This window comes from Eublepharis macularius, chromosome 1 (genome assembly GCF_028583425.1).
Source record: "Eublepharis macularius isolate TG4126 chromosome 1, MPM_Emac_v1.0, whole genome shotgun sequence".
NCBI classification, from domain to species: Eukaryota; Metazoa; Chordata; class Lepidosauria; order Squamata; family Eublepharidae; genus Eublepharis; species Eublepharis macularius.
In genome coordinates, this window is record NC_072790.1 from 104,115,287 (window position 1) to 104,138,677 (window position 23,391).

General features: G+C 41.4%; 1 protein-coding gene across 1 annotated transcript in view; it reads left to right on the forward strand.

Annotated features, from left to right (window-relative positions):
• Positions 1-23,391, forward strand: part of RFX6 (regulatory factor X6) — a 49,950-nt gene that overhangs the window by 20,935 nt on the left and 5,624 nt on the right. Inside the window, exons 7-16 of the mRNA XM_054971670.1 lie at positions 801-908; positions 3,912-3,989; positions 4,084-4,197; positions 5,958-6,007; positions 8,601-8,760; positions 11,646-11,790; positions 12,874-12,983; positions 16,893-17,010; positions 20,198-20,320; positions 23,178-23,387. Coding sequence (XP_054827645.1) covers positions 801-908; positions 3,912-3,989; positions 4,084-4,197; positions 5,958-6,007; positions 8,601-8,760; positions 11,646-11,790; positions 12,874-12,983; positions 16,893-17,010; positions 20,198-20,320; positions 23,178-23,387 — 1,216 coding nt within the window. The remainder of the gene's footprint in view (positions 1-800; positions 909-3,911; positions 3,990-4,083; positions 4,198-5,957; positions 6,008-8,600; positions 8,761-11,645; positions 11,791-12,873; positions 12,984-16,892; positions 17,011-20,197; positions 20,321-23,177; positions 23,388-23,391) is intronic.

Consider the following 23,391-nt stretch of genomic DNA (forward strand, 5'->3'; position numbering starts at 1 on the left):
GACTTTCTGACCACATGGCAGCCAGTCTGGCTACGGTGTAATCGTTCTCAAAATATTTTGGCAAATCAGGTTGGTACAAATTACAAGAGAGTCAAGGAAAACCTGGGTGGTATCCTGAACTAACACAATGCTGTGGAGAAGCAGAGGGAAAACTCCACTTCCCAACCACCTCTGTGAAAATTGGCTGTGTATGGAAGAGCCACAGTATAACCATTATTTTATGAGCCATCTCTTTAATATGTATTTTAGTTAAATAATTTATGTCCCATGACTCTGAACCTAAAAGAAACTTCTGAGATTATTTTAAGTGCACAAAACAGTGATAAGATTACAATAATACCTCAAACAAGCAAAAATTAATATTAAAACTGTCATAAACCAGTTGATACAAAACAACAGCAATAAGGAATCTAAAAGAGAGTAAAACCAGCACTATTCTGATGGGGAAAAAACACAACCCTGGAGCAGGAGCTCCCTCTTCCAACAAAAAAACAAACCCTCTACTAAAGTGGGGGGAGGGGATTTTCTCTTTTGGCCTCTGAAACCAAACAGGTGAGTGGCCAGGTGAATCCCTGAGGAGAGAGTTCTCAAGGCAAGGCACCTGCTTGGTAGCTACCCTCATCACTTCTGAACGTAGGGGGAAACAGAGAATAAAGAACCTCCCCAGAATCTCCAGAAACAAATGGACTGGAATAATCCTCACTGAAAACCTCCCAGTTTTGACCAAACATTATTAATTTCCTCACAATTATTCACATTGTGATTGATCCACATTTATAAATCCATTTCACACATTACAGGGTGGATTTACTCGGAAATATTCCCTTAGCTCCAAAACTGGAACTCTTCTTCCAGAATTCCCCAGTGCTCAACACCTTGTGCTGGAAGGGTGCATCTCTAAAGACAAGGTAAAATGTTTGCATTTTCTATTGACTTCTAGATTTTAAAAAATTCTATCTTTGCCCTCGAAGGCGTCACAGAAGTGACATGAAACAGCTCGAAATGTCTGTAGCCAAACAAAGCTGACTGATTTATAGAGGAAGCAAGCCTCTGCTATCACCTATTCACTGCCTCTCCAGGGGAGAGGTAGTTGAATTATTTACATATTAACTTGCCTGATATTTTACAAACTAATGGCATTTAACCTGAAAAAGACAAAACAAAGAAAGAGTTAAGAGCCCTATCCATTCTAAATACCAGTGGATTAATTTAGCACTGATAAGATTGGGGCAAATCTCATAGTGGATTTTTTCTTTTGCCTTGTTTTGCCAGTGAACAGACAAACTTTTGTGTACTGATCGTTTTAAAATCATGTACCTCTGTGATGTTTATATGTCAATAAGTACTTTGATTTTGATTAGCAGAAGGGGTTTATGTTTGGATCTATGTGGCTAATGGCTGAAGATGTTTTAATAAGTTTTAATTCTTAATTTTATCATTGTTTCCTTAAGGGTAACCTAAAATGGCTCAGGAACTTTTATATGATTGTGGTGTAAAAAGAAAGACATGTAGATGTAGAAATGAGAAACATATTACAGATTCCTAAGTATGGTTTTTAATGTAAAATATTAAATACACATTTGAGAAATAATGTTCAATATTATTAGCATTAATAATATTAAAATAATAAAGTTTCCTCTTTCTTGCCAGTTTTGATCATTTTTATTCCAACTGTAGCTGTATAAAATGTATGGATTTGAGTCCCTGCCCAGTATGATCCAGCAGGGACTCTGTTCTGATAAAAAAGGCTTAGCCCATTTTCTAGGAAGTAGGGTTTCATGTTTTTTTTTTAAATAGCAAACTTGCTCTGAACTTGGCTGCCCATCCTCCTCTTTTTGTAAAAACAGCATAAATAATACACCATAAATAATTTCCAACAGTGCTCTAAAATTTGCAGCCTGTAGCTTTCAAGGCCAGTACAGCATCCAAGCAACGCAGGAGACTGCTTGTAGCTCCAAATTGGCAGGGGACACAGGTAGGCTTACCATGTGCCCTACTATGATGAGCACTCTCCCAAAGACTGACTCTGTTGCTGACAGTAGCAGTGAGAAAAAAATAAAAATACTGTAGGCTTTTTTGCTGGTACATCACTTCCAGATACAATCCAGAAAAGACAATGGTTAATTCTAGAAATTAGTGTAATTGCCATAGAGATTTGGTGATTCCTAGAGCTACTCATTGTCATTTTGGGATTGTACCTGGAAGTGATGTAGTGATGTCAGCACAGACATCACATGTTCCCTGTACCTCCACCCCCAACCCTCCCACTGGTTGCCAAGCTTGGCTTGGCAACCTTAGATGCAAATATAGGTGGAGGTAACCTGTGAGGCTTCCATCTGGATCCCAAAAGAGTTAGCGTCTGGTGGGTAGGGCTGTCTACCCCAGGTGGGGAAATTCTTGGGGATTTAGAAGTAGATCCATAAGAAGGTGGAGTTTGAGGAGGGGAGAGACCTCAACAGGATATAATTCCTCCAATGCTGCCACTTTCTCCAGGGAAACTGATCCCTGTAGTCTTGAGATTAGTTGTCATTCTGGGAGATTTCTAGGTCCCACCTGGAGATTGGCTATCCTACTGGTGGGGCAGCACCGATGGATGGCACTGGGGTGACAAAATGTGTTAACCTGGCCTTGGGAGCACGGAAGGATCTATAATTTAATTTCAAGGGATGAAAGAAAATCTGCATTCTTATCTCAAGAAATGAGAAGTAACAAACTGGTTTATTGCTTTTTGACCATTTGATTATCCACAGGATGTTTAAAAACTTTCTTCATTTTCTATACCCACTTGAAACATAGAACTATTGTATACACATCACAGTGATGTACAGTCAATAGAAGCAGGGAGTAGGAACACAATATGTTTAGACCTGTTAACCCTTGCTTTCTTCTTGAACATATTCAGCATAAATTATGAAAGAGCCCATGCATGTACGCTCAGTACAGGAATAAGGTCTGTAGACACAGAGATGCACATGAGAATAGTTGGTGGCTTGTGGTTAGCGCCACAATGATTAACACTGCTCAGTAGGAGTGAAATGCACACACACACACGCAAGATTTTTCTTATTTAACAGATCCTCCACCATTCAATTGAAATTTGTTATTAATACTGATATTGTACAAGAAACAGTCCTTTGATGAGATAGTTTCTATCACAATTGCATTAGCAAATGTTGAATAAAATATAGCTTTTAATTTTAGATGTCAACCACAAAAATATGCATTTTAAAACCAAATACAAGCCAATAATCATCATCTGATTATCAACAGGAGGGCCTGACTCAGCATGTTCAGTTTTCTATTTCTGCTGTCTGCCCATGCAGTTAATAGCTGACCGATAGTTTAATTTAATCAGTACTCCGGGCATGCTGTGGCACCTTAAAAACTAACAAATGTTGTATAAGCTAGTGAGGACTATAGCCCACTTCATCAAATGCAATTCACTGTACACTTTTAACTGTATTCAGTGTTGCATTGATAAGGAGGTTAGAGAATGAAAGACCACAGCCTGCGCAGTGCAAAGAACAGATTTGGATTCACATTCCTGAGTAGGCTGAACATACAGGCTAACCTTGAGCAAGTTATTCTGTGTCATCCATCAGTACACAATAAGAATCTTAGAAGCCTTGGATTGTTGGCAAAGAGATATGGGATTGTAAAGAACATTAATAATGCTTATGGTGTATAAATGGTAGACAATAATTTGCAATAGAATGACTATCTCTTTTGGCAATGTTATCTAGAGGACTGAAATCCATGCACAATTTTTTTGTATTAGGTTTACACCCCATCCTTGAAGACAAGTTTTTTTTTTAAAGTAACAATTGTACTTCAAATATTCCTTTTAAGGAAAACTGACTGCTTATTTTTACTCATTTATGAAAATGTTATTTTATTTGCTGCTAAATTAGGTGGACACTCTTATCATGATGTATAAAACCCACTGTCAGTGTGTCCTTGACAATGCCATTAATGGAAACTTTGAAGAGGTAAGGCGTCCTGAAACACACACCCATTCCTTTGCCTGTATAAGAGCATGGGTTTCATGGTGTTCATATTTCTGCTCTGCTTGCTTTCCCCTAGATCCAGCATTTCCTGTTGCATTTTTGGCAAGGAATGCCTGACCACCTTCTTCCCCTGCTTGAAAATCCTGTTATCGTTGACATCTTCTGTGTTTGTGACTCAGTATTGTACAAGGTGTGTTTTACCTTGAGTACACACTGGATGATGGAGATCCCCTCAGAGGCCTAGTCCTCTGCATTTGGTCTGTACCACTTCAACGGCAGGTTGTGAGTGTGTGTGGAGGGGGGGCGGGTTATATAATTCAATGTTCCTCTATACAAAACAAATTCCCTGCATATAGAAAGCTGGCACTTCAAGGAGACGGCTAGACTAGAAAACTTTCTTATTTACATCTAATTTTCCATGTGGAGGGAATTTTTATATAGAAGAGCATCCAGTCATGATGAGTCTCATCCTGCAAAATAGCCAAGCATACTCACTACATATTTGTTTGACTGGCAAAGGGGCTATAAAGAGGAAACAAGTGCTATGGGCACCTTTGATCTTTTTAGTGTCCTTATGGCCTTAAGAAGCATAGGTACTGATGTCTGTGTATTTGGAAATCAAGTAATACTGACTTTGGGGTAAAGTGTTATCTCTTTAAGGGATTAAGTAAGTAGTGATCTGAATCCCTTAGATTCCCATGAAGCTGTCAGGCAAACAGATATAATGAGCTTCTGCTGATGTTCTATTATTTGAGTCAATTTAGCACTTTAAGATAGTACCAAGTGAATGAGCCCTTGTTTAGCTACACAATACTGGGACATCCCTGTAGCCATTTTGCTAAACACCCATTCTATTTCATTTATTTATTTTATTTACTTTATTTATACCCTATCTTTCTCCACCATGGGGATCCAAAGCAACTCCCATTGTTCTGCTCTTCTTCATTTTATCCTCACAACAACCCTGTGAGGTAGGTTAGGGTGAGAGTTTATGACTGTCCCAAGGTTAACCAATCTTTCATGTAGGGGTGCCAGTCCCCCACTGGAGGTGGAGGATCCCCCACTCCACCCCCTGCTTCCGCTTACCTGGCTGACAGGGGAGGCACGCACTTCCTGGGAGCATGCTCCTGGACAGTGCGACGCGCTCCTGCAGGCCCAATGTGCCTGAATCAGGCTGGATCAGCCCTGAACTGAGCTAGATCAGGCCTCTGTGGAGCGTGGCAGCACTCCCATGCTCCACAACAGCCCAATTCGGCCCCCTGCAGAACTCAGGAGCGCTCCCAGGGGCAGCTGTGGCCCACACAATGATGTCACTCCCCAGAAGTGATGTCATCGCATGGGCCAGGAGCACGCATGCTCTATGCGCATGCAAGGAAGAAGGGGGGGAAGGTAAGTGCTGGTTCCCCCACCTCCTGCTGACGGGGGCCTGGTAATCCTACTTCCATGGCACAGTGGGAATTTAAACCTGGGCCTCCTAGTTCCTAGTCTGACACTCTAGCCACTATGCAAGGCTGACTCTCGTTTCTAGTTCCCAGACAGGTACATTGCCAGTACTCCAGGCAGGATGTTGATGACCAACCATGTCTGACAGTGTAAAGCCATCTCACGGCTCACCAGCAGCTTGCTCCACACCAGCCTCCCTTCTCCTTCCAGAACAAGCATTATTTTAGGGACAGCTGGGGACACTGCTGATTGCCCAGCTGGGAATTATACTAAGTGCAAGCAGGAGATTTCAGTTGAACTTTTATGGGAATCCACTTTGCATGTGCTTAGCCATGAGCAGGAGGGAAAGAATCACGTCCCACATTAATACATTTTCATTTTCATTTTTAATGGGTTTGGAGAAAGTTGCAGCTAGGTGCTGTGAGAAAATTCAACAGGAGCAGTTGTTTCATTATTCAAATTTGTTAATGTTAGAGATACATCCATTTTCCTGCTACTTTATTCAAGGTCCTTACAGATATACTTATCCCTGCAACTATGCAAGAAATGCCAGAAAGGTAAGTGATATTTACATATGATAATGTTTGAAATATAAATATAAGCATAGGTATAACTGATAGCTGAGGAAAATCCCTTTTAAAAAGTTGATTTTTAAACACTTACAAATGTGCGTGCCCTCACCCGGATAGCGCAGGCAAACCTGATCTTGTCAGATCTCAGAAACGAAGCAATACTAACTAATTACTTGGTTAGTAATTGGATGGGAGACCTCCAACGAAGACCAGGGTTGCAGAGGCAGTTAATGGTAAACCACTCCTGTTAGTCTCTTGCCTTGAAAACTCCACTAGGGGTCGCCATAAGGCAGCTATGTCTTGATGGCACTCTCCAACACCACAGATGTGCATAATGGCAGCAGCACAGCTTGAGAGGCAGCATAATTCTGTTTGATTACGATTTATGTGCGGGTGTTGTAGGAGGTGGTTAAATGTGTATGAAATAGAAGTTTAAATTTGTAAGTATAACTTTCATTATAATATAATATGATCAAAGAAAAATGAAGATTTTTTTTGCTCTTTAATTTTTCATGTTCTGTTTTTTTTTGTCATGATTCAGCAACAGAGATCCAGTAGAGACATACACTTTAGACATTTCAGGATCTCAGGGAGGGCAAGGTTTTCATTATCCTGAATTTTGGGGAGTTTTTACCAGTTCAGGATTCCATTTTGTATTCATTCTTTTGGGATTCCAGATTTTTGGGACCATTTGGGACCTGTTCCCCACCACCACCGCCACCACCACCACCACTATCATCAGAGGCAGCAGCAGCAGGGAAGAAGGGAGAGGAAGAGGAAGTGCATTCTAGCAAATAGCTTGTTGGTGGCATATGTGCTCTTTATATTTTAAAGTGTCATTATTTTCTAATGGAAGACCAGGCATTTAGACTCCAGAAACCAGATCTACTGCTCTTTAGTTAGAGCAACCTTCCTATTTTACAGCGCATATGCCCTTTAAATTTTAAAAGGTTATTTTTTCTATGGGGTTAGACCTGGCCTCTGGAGTTCATAAAAATAATGACTTTAAAATTTACAGGGCACATGTGCCACCACACAGCTGTTTGTCGGGCATGCTTCCTCTCTCCCCCTTTCTACTCCTGTGCCTCCTGAAACCTCCCCCAAATTACTCCAAGAATTTTGGTTGTATTTTTGGGTGTTTCAGATACCCCCAAACTGATCCCGAACAGCTAATTGTGGGTTTAATTTTGGCTTAGGTAAATCTGAATGCACACCCCTACAGTCTAGTCAGGGAGCACAAAAATGTGCTGTCCTTTGAGTGTTGTTCCTATTGCTTGATCACTTTTTCAGCATCCTGGGCTGAATGGTGCATGTAAGCACCGAAAAGACTGTTTGCCTTACTAGTTTTGATAACGCTGATTGTGAGTAAAGTGGGGAGGGGCTACTTCCTTTGCAATCAGGTGATTAGTGCCACTATAACTACCAGTAACAACTATCTGTACTCTAAATGTACACCAGTCTGAGTGCAAGATCCTTAGGTCAGAATCATTGCCTATGAGTTGCTTTTCTCTGGCTTTGGTCATCATTTATGGCAGAGAGGTTTATTTTAATTCTCTATGGTTTAATAGCACCCTATTGTCATATTAATATTACAGCTGAATATTTAATATATTATGGTTAAACTGAATTTCAGCAAACACCCATTTAATTATGACCATAATGGCTGAATTTTACAACAGTGTCATATCTAGCAATGACAGCTGTTCCTAGGCAGTAATTTTAACCATTATGGTGTGTCACTGTGACATTGTCCTGAGGTGGCTCATACCAGAAGGGCTCTGCAGTTTTGAACATTTTATATCTCACTTCAGGCAAGTTGTTGTTATACACCTTCATTTTTGTTTTCATTTTTCTTTTTGCACCTTCTCTTCTGTGCTGCTCCCCATGTACTCTGCTGCATGGTGCAGGTTGGTGTTGCTTCCTGGGACTAGGGATTCTTCTGCTGCTGTAGGCCAGGCAGAGGATTCACAGCTGATGGGCAAGAAGAGTATCTCTCATCTCCTCAGATGCCCTTTCTGATGCTTGGCTGGGGTAGGGGAGAGGTTCTCTTCCTGTCCACATCAGCTCCCTAGCTCAGCCGTCAATGGCAGCCTGCATGCAGTATGATGGTACATGAGGATATCCAAAGGAGGAGAGAACTTGGATGTGAGTCTCATTCCTCCTGATTCCTCCCACTGCACCCCCATCTAAACTGCTAATCTCTTAGAACCAGACAGCCATAAACTCAAATAACTTGTGTTTGTTTTCTTATTTATTTGTTTACACTAATGAATGGAATCTTTTCATTTTGTGTCTCCATTAGTTAATCAGTGCACATACCTGCATAACATCACAGGTTGTGTGATATTTGACACTGTGGGAGTCCTTGCTGCCTGTCTTATAAACTTGCAAGTGCAGAGGATCTTGGATGCTGGCCATATGGCTTTTTAGTTATACAAAGCAGTGGGGACTGACTTATGTTGCTTTATCAGCTATATGGAACAGGTTATTCCAATGTTTTTGTGTAGCTATAATAATTCTATCACATCTCACGTCACGAAAAGATTCCAAAGAGGGTTTTCCCTCCTTTTCATTGCAGTTTATTGGCAGATATAAGAAATTTTGCTAAAAATTGGGAACACTGGATTGTTTCATCATTAGAAAATCTGCCAGAAGACCTTACAACAAAAAAATTGCCAATAGCACGGAGATTTGTGTCTTCTTTGAAGCGTCAAACATCCTTTCTGCACTTAGCCCAGGTAGGACAAAGAGTCCAGAATAGAGACCATAACCCAGAGTGGACAGTGTTGTAAACTAAAGAAAATATCCAGGAAGTTGGTAAAATTTTGCTTGGAAGAGCTAACACTCTTAAGTTATACTCAAGGATGGCCAGTGGGCAAAAATGGGGTGGGGGGGTGACTTCAGGGCAGCTTTCCCATACTTCTGGCATAGAGAGGAATGCTAATGGCAAATTACATAGTTTTGTTAAAAGATCATTTTTTATTTGTGTAAGAACTCTTGGATGTATCTGCAGTTTCCAAACTTGGGTATTTATTCCATTTTAGTTTGCCTAGTAGACTTAGCACTTTGTTGGACACTTCCTTTTGATTTAATTCACACATCTTGCTTGGGGCAGAAATATAAATGTGATTTTAATTTTAATTTTTTAAATTTATAACCCACCTTTTCCCCCAGTGGGGACTCAAAGTGGCCTACATCATTCTCCTTGCCTCCATTTTTTCCTAACAACAACCCTATGAGGTAGGTTTGGTTGAGTATGTGTAACTGGTCCACGGTCACTGAGTTTCCATGGTAGAGCTTGGAATTGAACCTGGGTCGTCCAGATCCTAGTCCATCACTCAAGCCACTATACCACACTGGATCTCACAACAACACTTGTGGATTTTCCATGAGTTTGTTGGTTTCTCATGCTCTGTTTGTGAAAAACCATTGGAAAATATCCATATGCTACAGGATCTCCAGTGGCTACTTGTGAAACTTACACAATGCCAACCCCTCACCCAACTCACTGTATTTCCTGTCCCTGCGACCTCCAGCGTGGAGTGGTACAGTCAGAGGCTAGAGGCCTCCTCAACAGACTATCTTACCTTGCCTGTTACTGCCACGGACAGAGAACCAGCTAGTCAACTGTAGGTCACAACTGAGTTCAAGTCCTACTCACCTGAAGAATTTACACTGAAAGCTCTTTGATATAGGTACAATTTGGTGCATTTCTCTGTTGCAGTATGCAGATATGTGTAGATTAATCCTGCATTAACACATTAGTCAGTTGTCAAGTTTGTTGCTTCTGGTCCAAGTCCTCCTGTTTTTGTGTGCTCTCTATAGTTCCCTCATCTGCTTTCATTAATTATTATGTTGATGCAATGTATACCCCACTTTTTGAGCTACGTTTGAAACCAAAGTAGCAAACATATATCAAGTATGATGCAATAGAATTCAGAATTAAAACAATAAAACCGTTAAACTAAGCAATTCAAAAGTAGGAGAGGACACTAGCTCTTATCCTAAGTAGCCAACACTGTTTTGTTTGGATCATCTGATCAGGTCTTTGCAATGCAATCCTAAGCAGAGTTACCTCCTTCTAAGCTCATTGACTTCTAGAAGAACGGTGTAACTGCTTAGGATTGCACTGTTGGTCACTCAAAGCAGACAAAATGTTTCCATAATCTTCTGCTTTGAGTTCAGCAAAGATGAAATCCAGCAGTGTTAGCGACAGCATTCTCAAACAAGATGCATGTTAGTACCGGAGTTTTCTTTATATTATTGAGATTCCACCTGGCTGAACTATTTTTCTCTGCATGCCTATATAATCATTGGAAATTCTCAAGTTAGCTCCAATAATCTGCTCCTGCAAGGTTTGCAGGTTTTCCCTGCTATCCCCTCCTCACAATAGTAGCTCCCAGCTCTAGGAAAGTTGATGCGCAGGGCTTTGGAAACCATGTGGAGAAATAGCCATGTGGGTTGGTGGACTGTAGTAACAAAGGGGAAGGGAGCAAAATCCTTCCCTCTTTGATCAGCTGTGCTGCACTGATGGAAGAGACAGGAAGGGCATCCTCTCTAAAGCTGGCTGTTCCACATGGCAATCTCATTATTAAAGTTCAAATTGGAAATTTCATGTAGGGTGCTGATCTATCTAGACCCTAATATGAAAATTCATCTAAATTTCTAAGTGAAAAAATATTACAATTTATAATCATAGAAGGATACAAAAACTCCAGTCTTGTATTATCTCAGATTTCTTGTAGATCAGCTGTCAAGTGCTGGGGCACAGGGAGGAATTTATTTGTCACCTTTAGACAATAAAGGCAAAATTCTGTCCTCCTTTCCGCCCAGTTGCTCCCCAGGAATGTACAGACCTGCATGCCCTGTCCCTTATGAGCAATGAAAAGTGGGTGCACTCCTGGTTACCAACCCATGTCTCTCCTCAGCATGGTGGATTTACAAGTCAGGAATAGTAACTTGCTGTTTGACAGATATGGTTACCAGCTTAAGGTGGGCTTGGAATTCTCCCAGAATTACTGCAGAGATGTTCCCTTGGAAGAAATGGCAGCTTCAGAGATGGACTCTATGACATCACATCCCGACTGGGCTTCATTTCCCAAATTCCACCTTCCCCGGGCACCACCTCCAGTTGTCCAAGGATTTCCCTCGCTGGAGCTGGCAATTGCAAATAATAGACTGAGCCAAATTTTCATGGGGAGACATTTTTAGTGTCCAAAGGGAATTTGGAAAGCCTTTTGGCTCCTGTTAACAGTTCTTTTCAGCATCTGCTTTGACATCATTTTGTTAAAAGATGTTGTTCATGCTGATGATGTGGTTTGTCAGCCAGTGGTCATGCAGCCAGCATACCGTCACACACCACAAAGTTAATCTGATTTGGCTACATTTTTGCAAACTGGGAAGTATGTTTCACAGGCGGTGATTTTTTTTCATGAAATACATGACCCACTTTGTTTTAATATTACTTTATAATCGCATTAATATTTTTGTGGGGCCAAAATATATGATTCTGGTTTAAAAAATATATTCTTAGAATTTAAAGGAAAATGGAAATTACTGCCATTCCTAATAATACCCACTGTCAGTGTCAATTTTGCATGCATTTCCTCTTCCTAATTTACAGATTGCCCGACCAGCTCTTTTTGATCAACATATAGTGAATGCCATGGTTGCAGATATTGAGAAGGTAGATCTGCACAGCATTGGATCTCAGGCACTTCTTGCAATCTCAGGAAGCATGGACACTGATGGGGAGGGCTACACTGAATGTAAGTTTCTGGTCAAATGATAAAACAGTGCTGTACAAGAGGCATTTTCCTATGTGACCCTAAAAAGAAGCTCACCTGTGCTGCTTCTATCATGTATGAATGCTGGTAAAAATTCAGAATGAAAAATTCAGAAGAAAAAGAGGAATGTACTTGACAATAGAAGCTTTCCAGTTTATTTCTGTGTTGGGAACAGCTCCTTATAGAATTCTCCACTGTATGTTTAAAACTGCTCCTGGCCCTAGAGTTAAAGTGGAAGTACCAGCTTTATGGAGCTAGATATGGGATGTGGAAAAATAGAGTTTTGGATCATAGCATGTGATTTATTGATGAAATTTTAGACCAATAAGTTGTAGAAGAACTATTTCAGATTTTTTACCATCTGCACTGTTAATTGAGCTAATGTCCCTATGTCTGGCTAGAATGTTTTGTTATATATGTTGTAGAGCAATTAAATTGCCATATTTGGATCAATGAGAATAATAGTTTCTAAATTATTTTTAAACAGCAAAAAAAAAGAAGATATTTTCAACACAACCTCTTTTCCTCTTCCTTTTATTCCATTCTTTCTGCTGTTAAGTCCCTTTGAGTCCTAATTATTTCTATGAAAGAGTTAAAGCATGTTCTGAAATCCCTGCCATTGAAATCAAGGAGACTTAAATCTGCCCTGTGTATATATAATATGTAGTTAGGTTATAAATACACTTAAATTAGCATGTATAGGGTAAAAAGATTGATAATTGGTATTTGAAAAAATGACATTCATCACCTTCCCCCCCCCCCCCCAAAATTATTGTTCCACTAGAGCACAAAGCAGAACCAGTGTTAAAGGAAAATAACATGTGCATAGTGAGGTACATGTGAAATAATACATAATCCACTACTATTTTATTAAGACAATATAGCCAGCTGTTGGGTTGATGAGCTTAAGGAAGCCTTTATAAGATGCTGTCTTTCCCTTTTTTCTCTCTTTGTTCTAATTCTGCACTTTCCTTTCCATGCTACAAAACTATCAATGCCTGGTGAGTGGCTTTCTCTTCTATTCAAAGTAGAACGCAACCACATGTTTTCCTTTTTACATGGTAGATGACTCTATTACAGTGTTCCAAGAACTCAAGGACCTTTTAAAGAAGAATGCCACTGTGGAGTCATTTATTGAATGGCTGGATACTGTGGTTGAACAAAGGGTTATTAAGGTAAGCTTAAACAGTCCCATCCTCCTTCACACACTGAAACACATTCAACCAATAGCATTAATGTCACTTCTTCTAGTCTGGTCCTGGGTCACCGGGAAGTGTGTATGAATGTCCTATCTGTGGTTCTTTCCTATTTGATCTATTCTCTGCCAGTCAGGTGCCCATCAGTTCCATACAATTGATTGCAGTGATTTATATGTTTATCTCACATACGTGGCATGAGCATGCAAGGGTGAAGAGAACCTGAACAGGTACTGTTTGGGGAGCTCTGGTTTATTATAGCGACACAAGGTTTTGTGTGCATTCTGATGCATACACAGAATTCCTGGACAATGTAATGAGTGCAGGAATCATCTCACTTTATTGAATTTATCCTTTTAAAACACACACACACCACACAAGCATACACATATGCCTCCTTTCTGCTCAATGGGACATTCAACACAGAGTGTGGTTAAACAATGATTAAAAGGCAGCAACATCAAAACTAAAACACATAAGAACTAAGCAGGAGAGTAGAGATTTGTTGGTGAGCATGCATACACAATCATCAGAGATTTGAGTAAACAGGACATACTTTGTGTTGCACCTGCTATTACAAGCATCTGTTCAATACTAATTTTAAAGTGGCACTGAAGAAAATGTTAGAGACAAAACAACAGTATTCTATACATATTTGTGGGTTATATCCAGCCATTATGTATGTAAGGCTTATTAAATTTATATTTTTATATGAACAAGTACTCACTTGTATCAAAAACTAAAATTTATCTTGGCTATAAATCAAGCACTCTCCCCATCATTTAATGATTCAAAAGATATCAGAATTCACAGTTTCAAGTACAAATTGAAATAACAAAGATTTATGAACTGAAACTGAAATTCCACAGATTAAAATGAGTTTCACAAAGACTGTTGAGTTAATCTTCGGATAATAATTGTGAGGAAGCAGGGGTAAGATCCAATTGTCCACCATTCACATCTGTTAACAGAATATTGTTCTAGGGCAAACAGGTATAGTTTCCAGTGTCTTCCTCCCACGTCTGAAAAAAAATGCTGAACAATTTACTATATGAGTCAAGATTAGCTGAGTAAGTGGTAATGATTTACAGAACACGTAATCCTTCCATTTCTCTCTACCTTCTGTTCACTTAAAAGTGCTGGGTCTCTCTGTCACACCAAATGGCTTTTTTGTTTGCTGTTTGAGAAGGGAGAAGCTTATAATGTTACCACAAGTTGCCAAGTCCTTGTAAGGAAGCTAATTTTAGGGCATCATCTGACATGAGACATATATAAGTGAAAGAACAGAATGCATGTGCTGATGAGGTACAGAGGCTTATATTTAGAGGTGGTCAGGTTCACCATTGATCAGCATCATGGCAACGTTATTTACTACTGTTTTTATTATTGTTATTATTTTGATTATTATAGGAGTCAGCATGGTATATTGGTTAGAGAATTGAACTAGAATCTATTAAACCCAGGTGTGAATTCCCACTCTGCTGTGGAAGCTCACTGGGTGGCCTTGAGCCAATCCCAAACTTTCAGCTTAACCTACCTCACAGGTTTGTTGTGAGGAGGAGACCAATATAAGCTGCTTTGAGTTTCCACTGAAGAAAAAGGCAGCGTATACCATACAGGTACCATAGAGATACCTAAATAAAAGAGTGGTTCCGACCTTGAGCCTTCATGTAAATTTCAGCAGGGAATACACAGTAAAGAAGTCGGGGGAGAAAAGGGTAAAGAAACAGAAGAAAATCTTGAAGCCAGCTGGGTGACCTTGGGTCAGTCACAGCTTCTAGGTCCAGAGGAGTTAGCTGTGTTAGGCCGTTTTCACACTGCTTACTGGCTGCGGAACCTTGCGCAAAACTCCTGGAATGACAGCTTCTTCCTGGCGTGATTTCCTGTCATAACTCCAGTTCTCGCACAAAATCGCACCAGGAAGACGTTGTGATTCCTGGAGCTTTGCACAATGTTCTGCAGCCAGTAAGCAGTATGAAAACGGCCTTAGTCTGTAGTAGCAAAATAGTAAAGAGTCCAGTAGCATCTGTAAGACTAACCAACTTTATTGTAGCATAAGCTTTCAAGAGCTACAGCTCTCTTCGTCAGCTGCAGCTCTCGAAAGCTTATGCTACAATAAAGTTAGTTAGTCTTAAAGGTGCTACTGGACTCTTTACTATTTTACAGCTTCTAGAAGCTCTCTCAGCTCCACCCACCTCACAGGGTGATAATAATAACATACTTTGTAAACCACTCTGAGTGGGTGTTAAGTTGCCCTGAAGTGCAGTATATAAACTGAATGTTGTTATGTTGTTGTTATCAAGAATAATTGCAATGGACCATAAGGGGCTTACCCAAAATATCGCGTTCTATTCCTTTCTATCCCCAATTTCAGTCGCCCTGGATTTCAGTGACAGTCTATTAAGGTCCTATAGCATAAGTTACTATCTTAACAAGCTTTCAAGGCATGAATCATACTGGATGACCTTGAGCAGTCACTTTTAATTTAACCAGGGGAGTCATCATGAGGGTAACACTAGGGTTGTCAAGCTCCTGGTGAGACCAAGAATTTTCCTAGAATTACAGCTGATCTCCAGACGACAGCAATCAATGTCCCTGAAGAAAATGGCAGTTTCAGAGGGTGTACTCTACAGCATACTTCAGGTTGCTGCTTACGGATAAAGGCCAGGAAGGAGGGGAGGTGCTGCGACAAATAAGACCCACACATGGTTGAAGAAAACAAGGCCACAACTTTATTAAACAAACAGCGTAAGGTAGTATTGGCGCAGCATATGGATCAGATCCCCAAGAAGCATCGGCAGACCCGCCTGCCAGCTGATGAACCCAATCCCCTTCAGACCCCAGCTGAAGGAGAGACCAAGGAGTGGCATTGGGGGGGAACACCCGGTGTACACCCTTTGGTGATTCCCCTGCCACCTGGGAATGAGATGCCCTGGCAGCCCCCGAGCTGGGCTTGCACCCTCACGCCTCATTCCCAAGATTCCATATGGGAATCCCCTCATGGGGAGCCTGCGCACGCAGGCCCAGACTCCCCCCAAATGGGATCTGATCCAATGCCAACCACCTACAAGTTGTGACAAGAAAATAAACGGGAGCGGTGGGAGGGAGCACTGAAGCCGGCGACGAACTGGAGACCGGGCGAGGCAAGACAGGTATAAATACCCGAGCGCCGGACCAGAGGGGAGACTGGGGCGATGCGGTCCAAGAGCAAGCCCCGCCCCTCCCAGCTTGAATCCCAGGCCCGCGATTGGGCAGCCCGGGATTCAAACCGATTGGCTGCTGGCCGGCACCGGGGAATCCTGGGCCAGCCCTCCGCAATGGCGGCCGCCGCGCGCTCCCTCCATCCTGTCCTACAGTGGCAACCCGGCCCCAGGTAAGCCTGGAGCCTTTGTTTCTAGGTGAAGCCCATTTAGGCTTCCATGTTGGTCTCTGTAGTAGAACAGTATGATTTTAGTCCAGTATGATTTTAGTCCACCTTACGGACCAACAAGATTTTCAGAGTTTAAGCTTTCGAGAGTCAGAGCTCCCTTCTTCAGACATCAGCCTTTGAGCCTCAGGGACCTCCATTCCTACTCGTGTCTGATTATTTTTAAGTTGTGATCAAAATGCATTTATATTTAAAATGGCTGGTGTGAGCTTGCTATTATGTTGAATGCTTGTGAAAACTTCATACAGCAGTTTTAACTTGAAAAATCATGATTAATACTTAATACTTGTAGTTTATGATAAAGCCAATTATTAATCTCAACAGTCTCCAAGCAAGCCTATTGCAAAGAAGAGAACTGGCCCTCAAAAATACAATCTCGTGTTTGATATGCTGCAATTTCTATTACATGTGGGCTCTGCTATGTTTTTTGAACATGTTTTCCTGTTTCCCCATTTCTTCAGGCAAGCAAACAGAATGGTCGATCACTAAAGAAGAGAGCTCAAGACTTCCTTCTCAAGTGGAGCTTTTTTGGAGCACGAGTCATGCATAATCTCACCTTGAACAATGCATCAAGTTTTGGTATCTGATTTATATTAAAACTCTTTCTTCCCATTCATGTTGTGAAAGTATCTAACAAGATCCTCTACAAAATGGAAATGTATTAGTTAAGATTTCCACTTTCACATAAGTTATTTTTCAAGATCCAGAGTCTTTAATTTTCCTGTAACAAAAAAGATGAAAATAGTAAAGTGATTTTTTAAAAATTGCTTTGGCACTGGTAATCATGCTCCCAGAGAACATGGCCCAGTGATTGTGGCTTCTTTTAGCAAAATAAATATTACTAATGTTATAGCATACAAATGTAAAAAAAACCTGGCCAGAACAATTCTGAGATGGGAGATACAAAGATATTGTTCTTACATATAAGATGTTAGAATTGGGCTGGATCCAGCAATCATTTTGGCTCACTCTCAGCAAATCCCCTCCTTATTAAAGCCTCACATTGCTTTTGTCCATGGTGCCCCCATGATCCCCAGCATTGCCTTTTTTCAGCAGTGGAGAAGCTGGTTGGATGATCCAACTCATAAGTTTACAGTACAATCCCAAGGAGAGTTACTCCAGTCTAAGACCATTGATTTCAATAGGCTTAGACTAGAGTAACTCTTTTTTAGGATTGCACTGTTAATCCTGATTCTGAGTGTCACAGAAAAAATGGCAGAGCTAAGCCCTGCATTTCCTCTCCCCCTCCTCTGGCCTGGTTTCTTTCACAGCTGAGTTGTAAGGCAGCTTTAAACTATGGTTGAGCTGGGAAGCGGAGAGAGGTGTTGCCAAGCCTCAGAGGTCCTCCTAGCACAATTGATTTCCTGACTGCAGCAAACAGTATGGGCATGGAACATGTGGATGCTGTTCCCACCCACCCTCATGCCGCTGGCTGCTGCTTCCGCGCTGGGGATGCCTTTTCTCACACCCACCATCCAGTGCAGAAACAGACAAGAAATTTCTAAAGAGACTGGAAGAAAGTTGCGAGGGTGGAACTTCCATTATGAGCTGAAAAGTGCAGAAACTCCTCCCATCAAAATGAGGAAAGGAGAAATATAAAGACAACTGTATTTCCTTATTAATTTGTTTTGCTTCTCCAAATTAATTCTCATCAATCAGGAAATGGAAAGGGAAGGCTGTAGAATAGTTCGGGCTGCCACTTATCTTTTTGGAACAGAGTCAAACAAGGCCTTCTTAACAAAGAGGATCTGGTTTCTCCCTGGCCAACCTTGTCAGCTAATACTCTGGCATTGAATTGGCTTTTTCTTCTTTCTGTCTCCAGCGCTGAGGTGCTGGAGGGGGTGCCAGGGCTGGGGCGGGGGCATGCACCGCGGAGCTGACGGCAGCAGCGTGCAGGTGGCTGTCTGGAAGGGATGGGAAGCTGCCAGTGCATTGCCCCAGCCACCTGCCACACCTGGCCTGCAGCTACTGCAGCCTCCCAGCTCTCCTGCGCTGCTACTGCCACCGCCAACATGCACCCCTGGCCAGGAGCAGCAGTCATGGGTCAGGCGCGGCAGGTGTCTAGTGCGGTGCATGGAGCAACAGAGAGGGAGGGCTGGGAGGATGCACACGCGCCTCCCCAGGCACCCACTGTGCCTGGCTGGGCCGGCAGCCTCTCAGCCCTCCCACCCAGCTGCCGACCGCCCCACAATCCAGGTGCTCGTGTGCATGCATAAGGAGGCAGGAGCAGTCCTGAAGCTCCCCCCCCCCATGCCTCAGGCACCAGAAATCCTGGTGCCAGCCCTGCTTGTTGTCTGGGCTGAGAGAAAACAGCCCACATTGACTGCTCTTTGAAGCTTATTATGTATCAATGGAACTTGTTGCCTAGCTGTAACCTGGAGCTGCAGTCATTGCATGGCTCACTCAGAGTCTCTCTACACAGGACATCTGGCACATGTTCTTCAAGTGTTGGTGATGCAATGTTTCCTGGGAACTGTAGTTTTAAAAGAGTCACTTGGGATTGCTGACGAAAGGAAAGTTGAAACAAGCAAAATTAGGTTAGAAGCATTTTTCTAGTGAGAGAGACCTGGCAGATTCCACCTGGGGGTGGGGGGGACGGGGACCTAAAGGCTTGTGCCCATAAACTACACTAGAAAAAGGCTTCCACACTGGGTGTTTGCCTCAGTTTGGATGCTTCTGGGAAACAGGCTTTATCCTACTTCCACATAGCATCATGGTGCTCTCATGCACCCTCTGGCTTTCCAGAACCTGTGTTTTATGATCTTTTAAGGAAGATCACAGCAAAGCCAGAGCAGTGCACTGTGGATGGGAAAGTCTGGCTCTTTCTTGGTCACACACCCCTTAGTACCCTTTTCTGTTCTTTAGTTTCCTGTCATGGTCATTTATTTCCCCTGCATCACCAGAGGGCTTTGGTGGGAGGGGTAACTGATAAATTGTTATAGTTCTGTACTACTATTATGGTTTGTTACTGATTTTTTTATCTACGTGAACTTTGACTCACAAAAGCTTATATCCTGGAAAGTTTTGTTGGTCTTTAAAGTGATATTGGGCTTGAATTTTGATTTAAAAAAAACAGAAAAAGCCTCGTCACTAGCGGCTTGAAAGAAGGCAGTGGCTGCTCTAGCAAAATGCAGAAAAACCCATCATGTGGAAGCACTGTTACTGCTGCATTTAATCAGCAACCATAGCAGCAACAAGAAGACCCTGGAGAACTCACATCCATAAGTCACTTAAATATTGTACAGTTGTTTCTGTTTGAAGACATTAAATTTAAAAACTGCAGCACCAGTAACAAAGTTAGCAGCCACGTCTTATATAGGGTACTCAGTCAAGATTTTAGGATAGTGTGATACATTTCTTTCTGGCTTACTTTTTTTCTGTAGATGTAGCCAACCACTTTCTGGGTCTTTTATATAAGGGAATCTAGAATATAGCAAACCCAAACTCCTTCGACTAGAGTTCAACCTTATCTGACTCTAATATATGCTCACTTCAAGTATAAAGCATGTCTCACTTTCATCAGCATTGTACTTTGATGTCATTAGTGGTCAAATAACCTACAGGACAGTAAACACATTGAGATAGGTGGGCCACTGCAAAGCAAGATTAGAGCAAGAAGTTAAGCGCTGCTCCTTGTTGGTCTTAGCAGGTCATTTAAAGTCCAACAATTATTTGTTTGTTTCACTTGCTTCTTGTAAAGTGTAGGGAGATGGTCATCAAGATAAGTTCATGGCATACACTCTCTCCACCTTTCTCCTCTTGCAAGGTTCATTTCATCTCATCCGCATGCTTTTAGACGAATACATCTTGCTAGCCATGGAGACCCAGTTCAACAACGACAAAGAACAAGAACTCCAGAATCTATTGGACAAGTATATGAAGAATCTAGGTAACTGGAAGGGGTAGTTCTGAATTGTTAACCATGTACATGCTTGTTTTAATTTAAATATGAAAAGACATATTGATGGAAAACTTTACCACACTTAAATTTTGAGCTTTTCAGGATATATCATTTCATATCTAACCCTGACATGCTGATTTATTTATTTAAATTTGTCAGCCATCTCATCATAAACTCTCAGGGTACATAATAGTTAACTAAAGTCAAACTGACACATCCTTAGCCATCGAATGCCAGTCCAATTAAAAAGGCTTTCTATACTTGCATATGATGCTTAGGTTCTGGTTTTGTGAGTCTTCAGAAGGCGGCTGAGGAAGTTCTGAGAAAACCTCTCAATGTGCACTTGCTGGCTAGACATAATGTCACAGAGGTATGAGCTCTAGAAGCCGCTCTCAGATGCTTAGAAATCCCAGCAGGACATAGACAAGGAAATCTCTTTAGTACGTAGCAGTTAAACTAATATGAGATTTTTCTGCCAGCACTATTGCTGCTCCATTCCATCCTCATAAGGCAGACCTCTGACTCTTCCCTTATGCGGTTCCTGGGGGCCCCCAGTTCCCAAGTCCAGCATTTGGGGTGCATTTTAGACTGCTGTGGCAGAGGAAAGTCAGGGGGAAAGAAGGACACGGGGAAGGGATGAGCGAAATTGGGGAGACTGTAGGGAAGGGGAAGTATTGAGGAACATATTCAGACCCTGTTAAATGCTTGATGAAATAACAGAAAGTAAAGCAGGGTCAAATTTGAAATTGACTTTTTAAAAAAAGGTATTTTGGATATTAAATTTTTTTCTGTTTCAAACTGAGCTTAGAGGAATTCAACTAGCACTACTACAATCTCTGATTATTAAACAATTCTAAAAAGATTATTTTTAAAAGGCATGCAAAGTCAAATGGTATGATTTTCTTGCACACCTAATCAATCTGTATACTGTGACTTTCCATGCATACAATGGGGAGAAATTCCACCCCCCTATAATGGCAGATCTGCGACATCCCCCATGCTTTTCATTCCTTCACTCAGAGCAGCTTTTGGAGGTATATTTTGGGCTGCAGTGATAGGGGGAAGGTAAAAACATTGTAGTCTGTGGATGGAAATACTTTCCACGTGCAGAAATTTTCCTGTAACTCCCAACCTATGCCTAAACAGAGTTACACCTTTCTAAGCCTATTGATTTCAATGGACTTTGAAAGGGGCAACTCTGCTTATGACTGAACTGTAAGATTCAATTGCTTTTCCATATTACTTTGGTTCCCTTACAACTCCAAACAGGTTTATGTTTCCCTAGTCTCTATGAAGTTCTGCCACGTGGAAACACCATCTGCTAGAGCATCTTATTTTTCCCATTTCACAGAAACTACCATTACTATTTCCAACTGAATCAATTCCTTCCTCACTCAGGGTGATTCTTCTCTCAGAGGAGCCTGTGCTACTAGATAAAGATAAAAATACTAAGCTGAATGATAGTTGAAAAGTTTGTTCAAGACTGTCTTCAATATATCTAGAAATCTACAGTAGAATACTGTTATCTGGATATCTTCTGTGAAAACTGGTTTTGCGTTTTATGTATAAGGCTGATTTCCAATTGACATAATTTCCCATAAAAACATAATCACATTGTCTCTGGTTACTGAAATCATGCAGTTCCCTTCACAATTACTGATGGTTGGTGGCCATACCTTCATAGATATTTTCTTACTTTGACTGGATATTGATGAAATCAGAAATCCTGTTTAACCAACAGGATGTTCTAATCCAGGGCTTTTTGGGGGGGGGGGGAAAGAGAAGGTGGAACTCAGTGGGTTGCCCTCGGAGAAAATGGTCACATGGCTGGTGACCCCGCCCCCTGATCTCCAGACAGAGAGGAGTTTAGATTGCCCTCCGCGCGAGGGCAATCTAAACTCCCCTCTGTCTGGAGATCAGGGGGCGGGGCCACCAGCCATGTGACCATTTTCAAGAGGTTCCAGAACTCCATTCCACCGCGTTCCATCTGAAAAAAATGCCCTGTTTTAATCTATCCCAGCATATAGCTGGGCATTTTTAAGACTGCAGTCCTAAGCATGTTTATGAGAGTAAGCCTCACTGACTTATATCTGACTAATTGTGCTCAGGATAGGATTGAAAAGCTCCTAATTCTTTAGCTTTCTTCATCATCTGTCCAGAGGAGTTAGCCGTGTTAGTCTGTAGTAGCAAAATGGAAAAGAGTCCAGTAGCACCTTTAAGACTAACCAACTTTACTGTAGCATAAGCTTTCGAGAATCACAGTTCTCTTCTTCAGATGCAAGAGAAGAAGAGAACTGTGATTCTCGAAAGCTTATGCTACAGTAAAGTTGGTTAGTCTTAAAGGTGCTACTGGACTCTTCTATTTCATCATCTATGTGAGCTTTCTATACACCACAATAATAATAAAAAAAACCTCTTGGGGCTTTTCATGCTGTGTATAACAAGATGTGAAACAGCAAATGTGGTGGGTTTGGAAGGAAGAAATTTGTCTCTTCAGAGGATTCAATGTGAGTTTGTTTCAAAAATAAGGACAGCTTCTGCTGTTAGTTACAAACAGCAACTGCGCTTTGTGCTTTCATTGTTGTGCAAATTGGGAAGCAAAATCCTTTTGGTGATATACACAGGGAGTTTTGTGAGTTACTGCTTCACACATTACACAGAAAGCACTTTCACTGTCATGGCTGTAATGTGGATAATGATCAATTGTCTGCTTTGATTTGGCGAAAGTGCATAATATGGCTGAATGAATAACAACATATTATATTTACAAGTCATATATTCACCAGTACTAGGTATGCCTGCTCTATTTTACATGCCACCATAAAATCCTATCTTTCTTTTCCAGATGCAAGTAAAGCTGCTTTTACTGCATCACCAAGCTCTTGTTTCCTAGCAAACCGCAACAAAGCCGGTACAATTTCTACTGATGCTTCTGTGAAAAATGAATGCTTTGTGGAACAAGCCTATTTCCCTTTGTCAACCAATCAACACAGTAGCATGTCCTCTGGCCTGAACCCATTCCGTACAGGGAACAATGAGGATATGCAGCTTACAGGTAG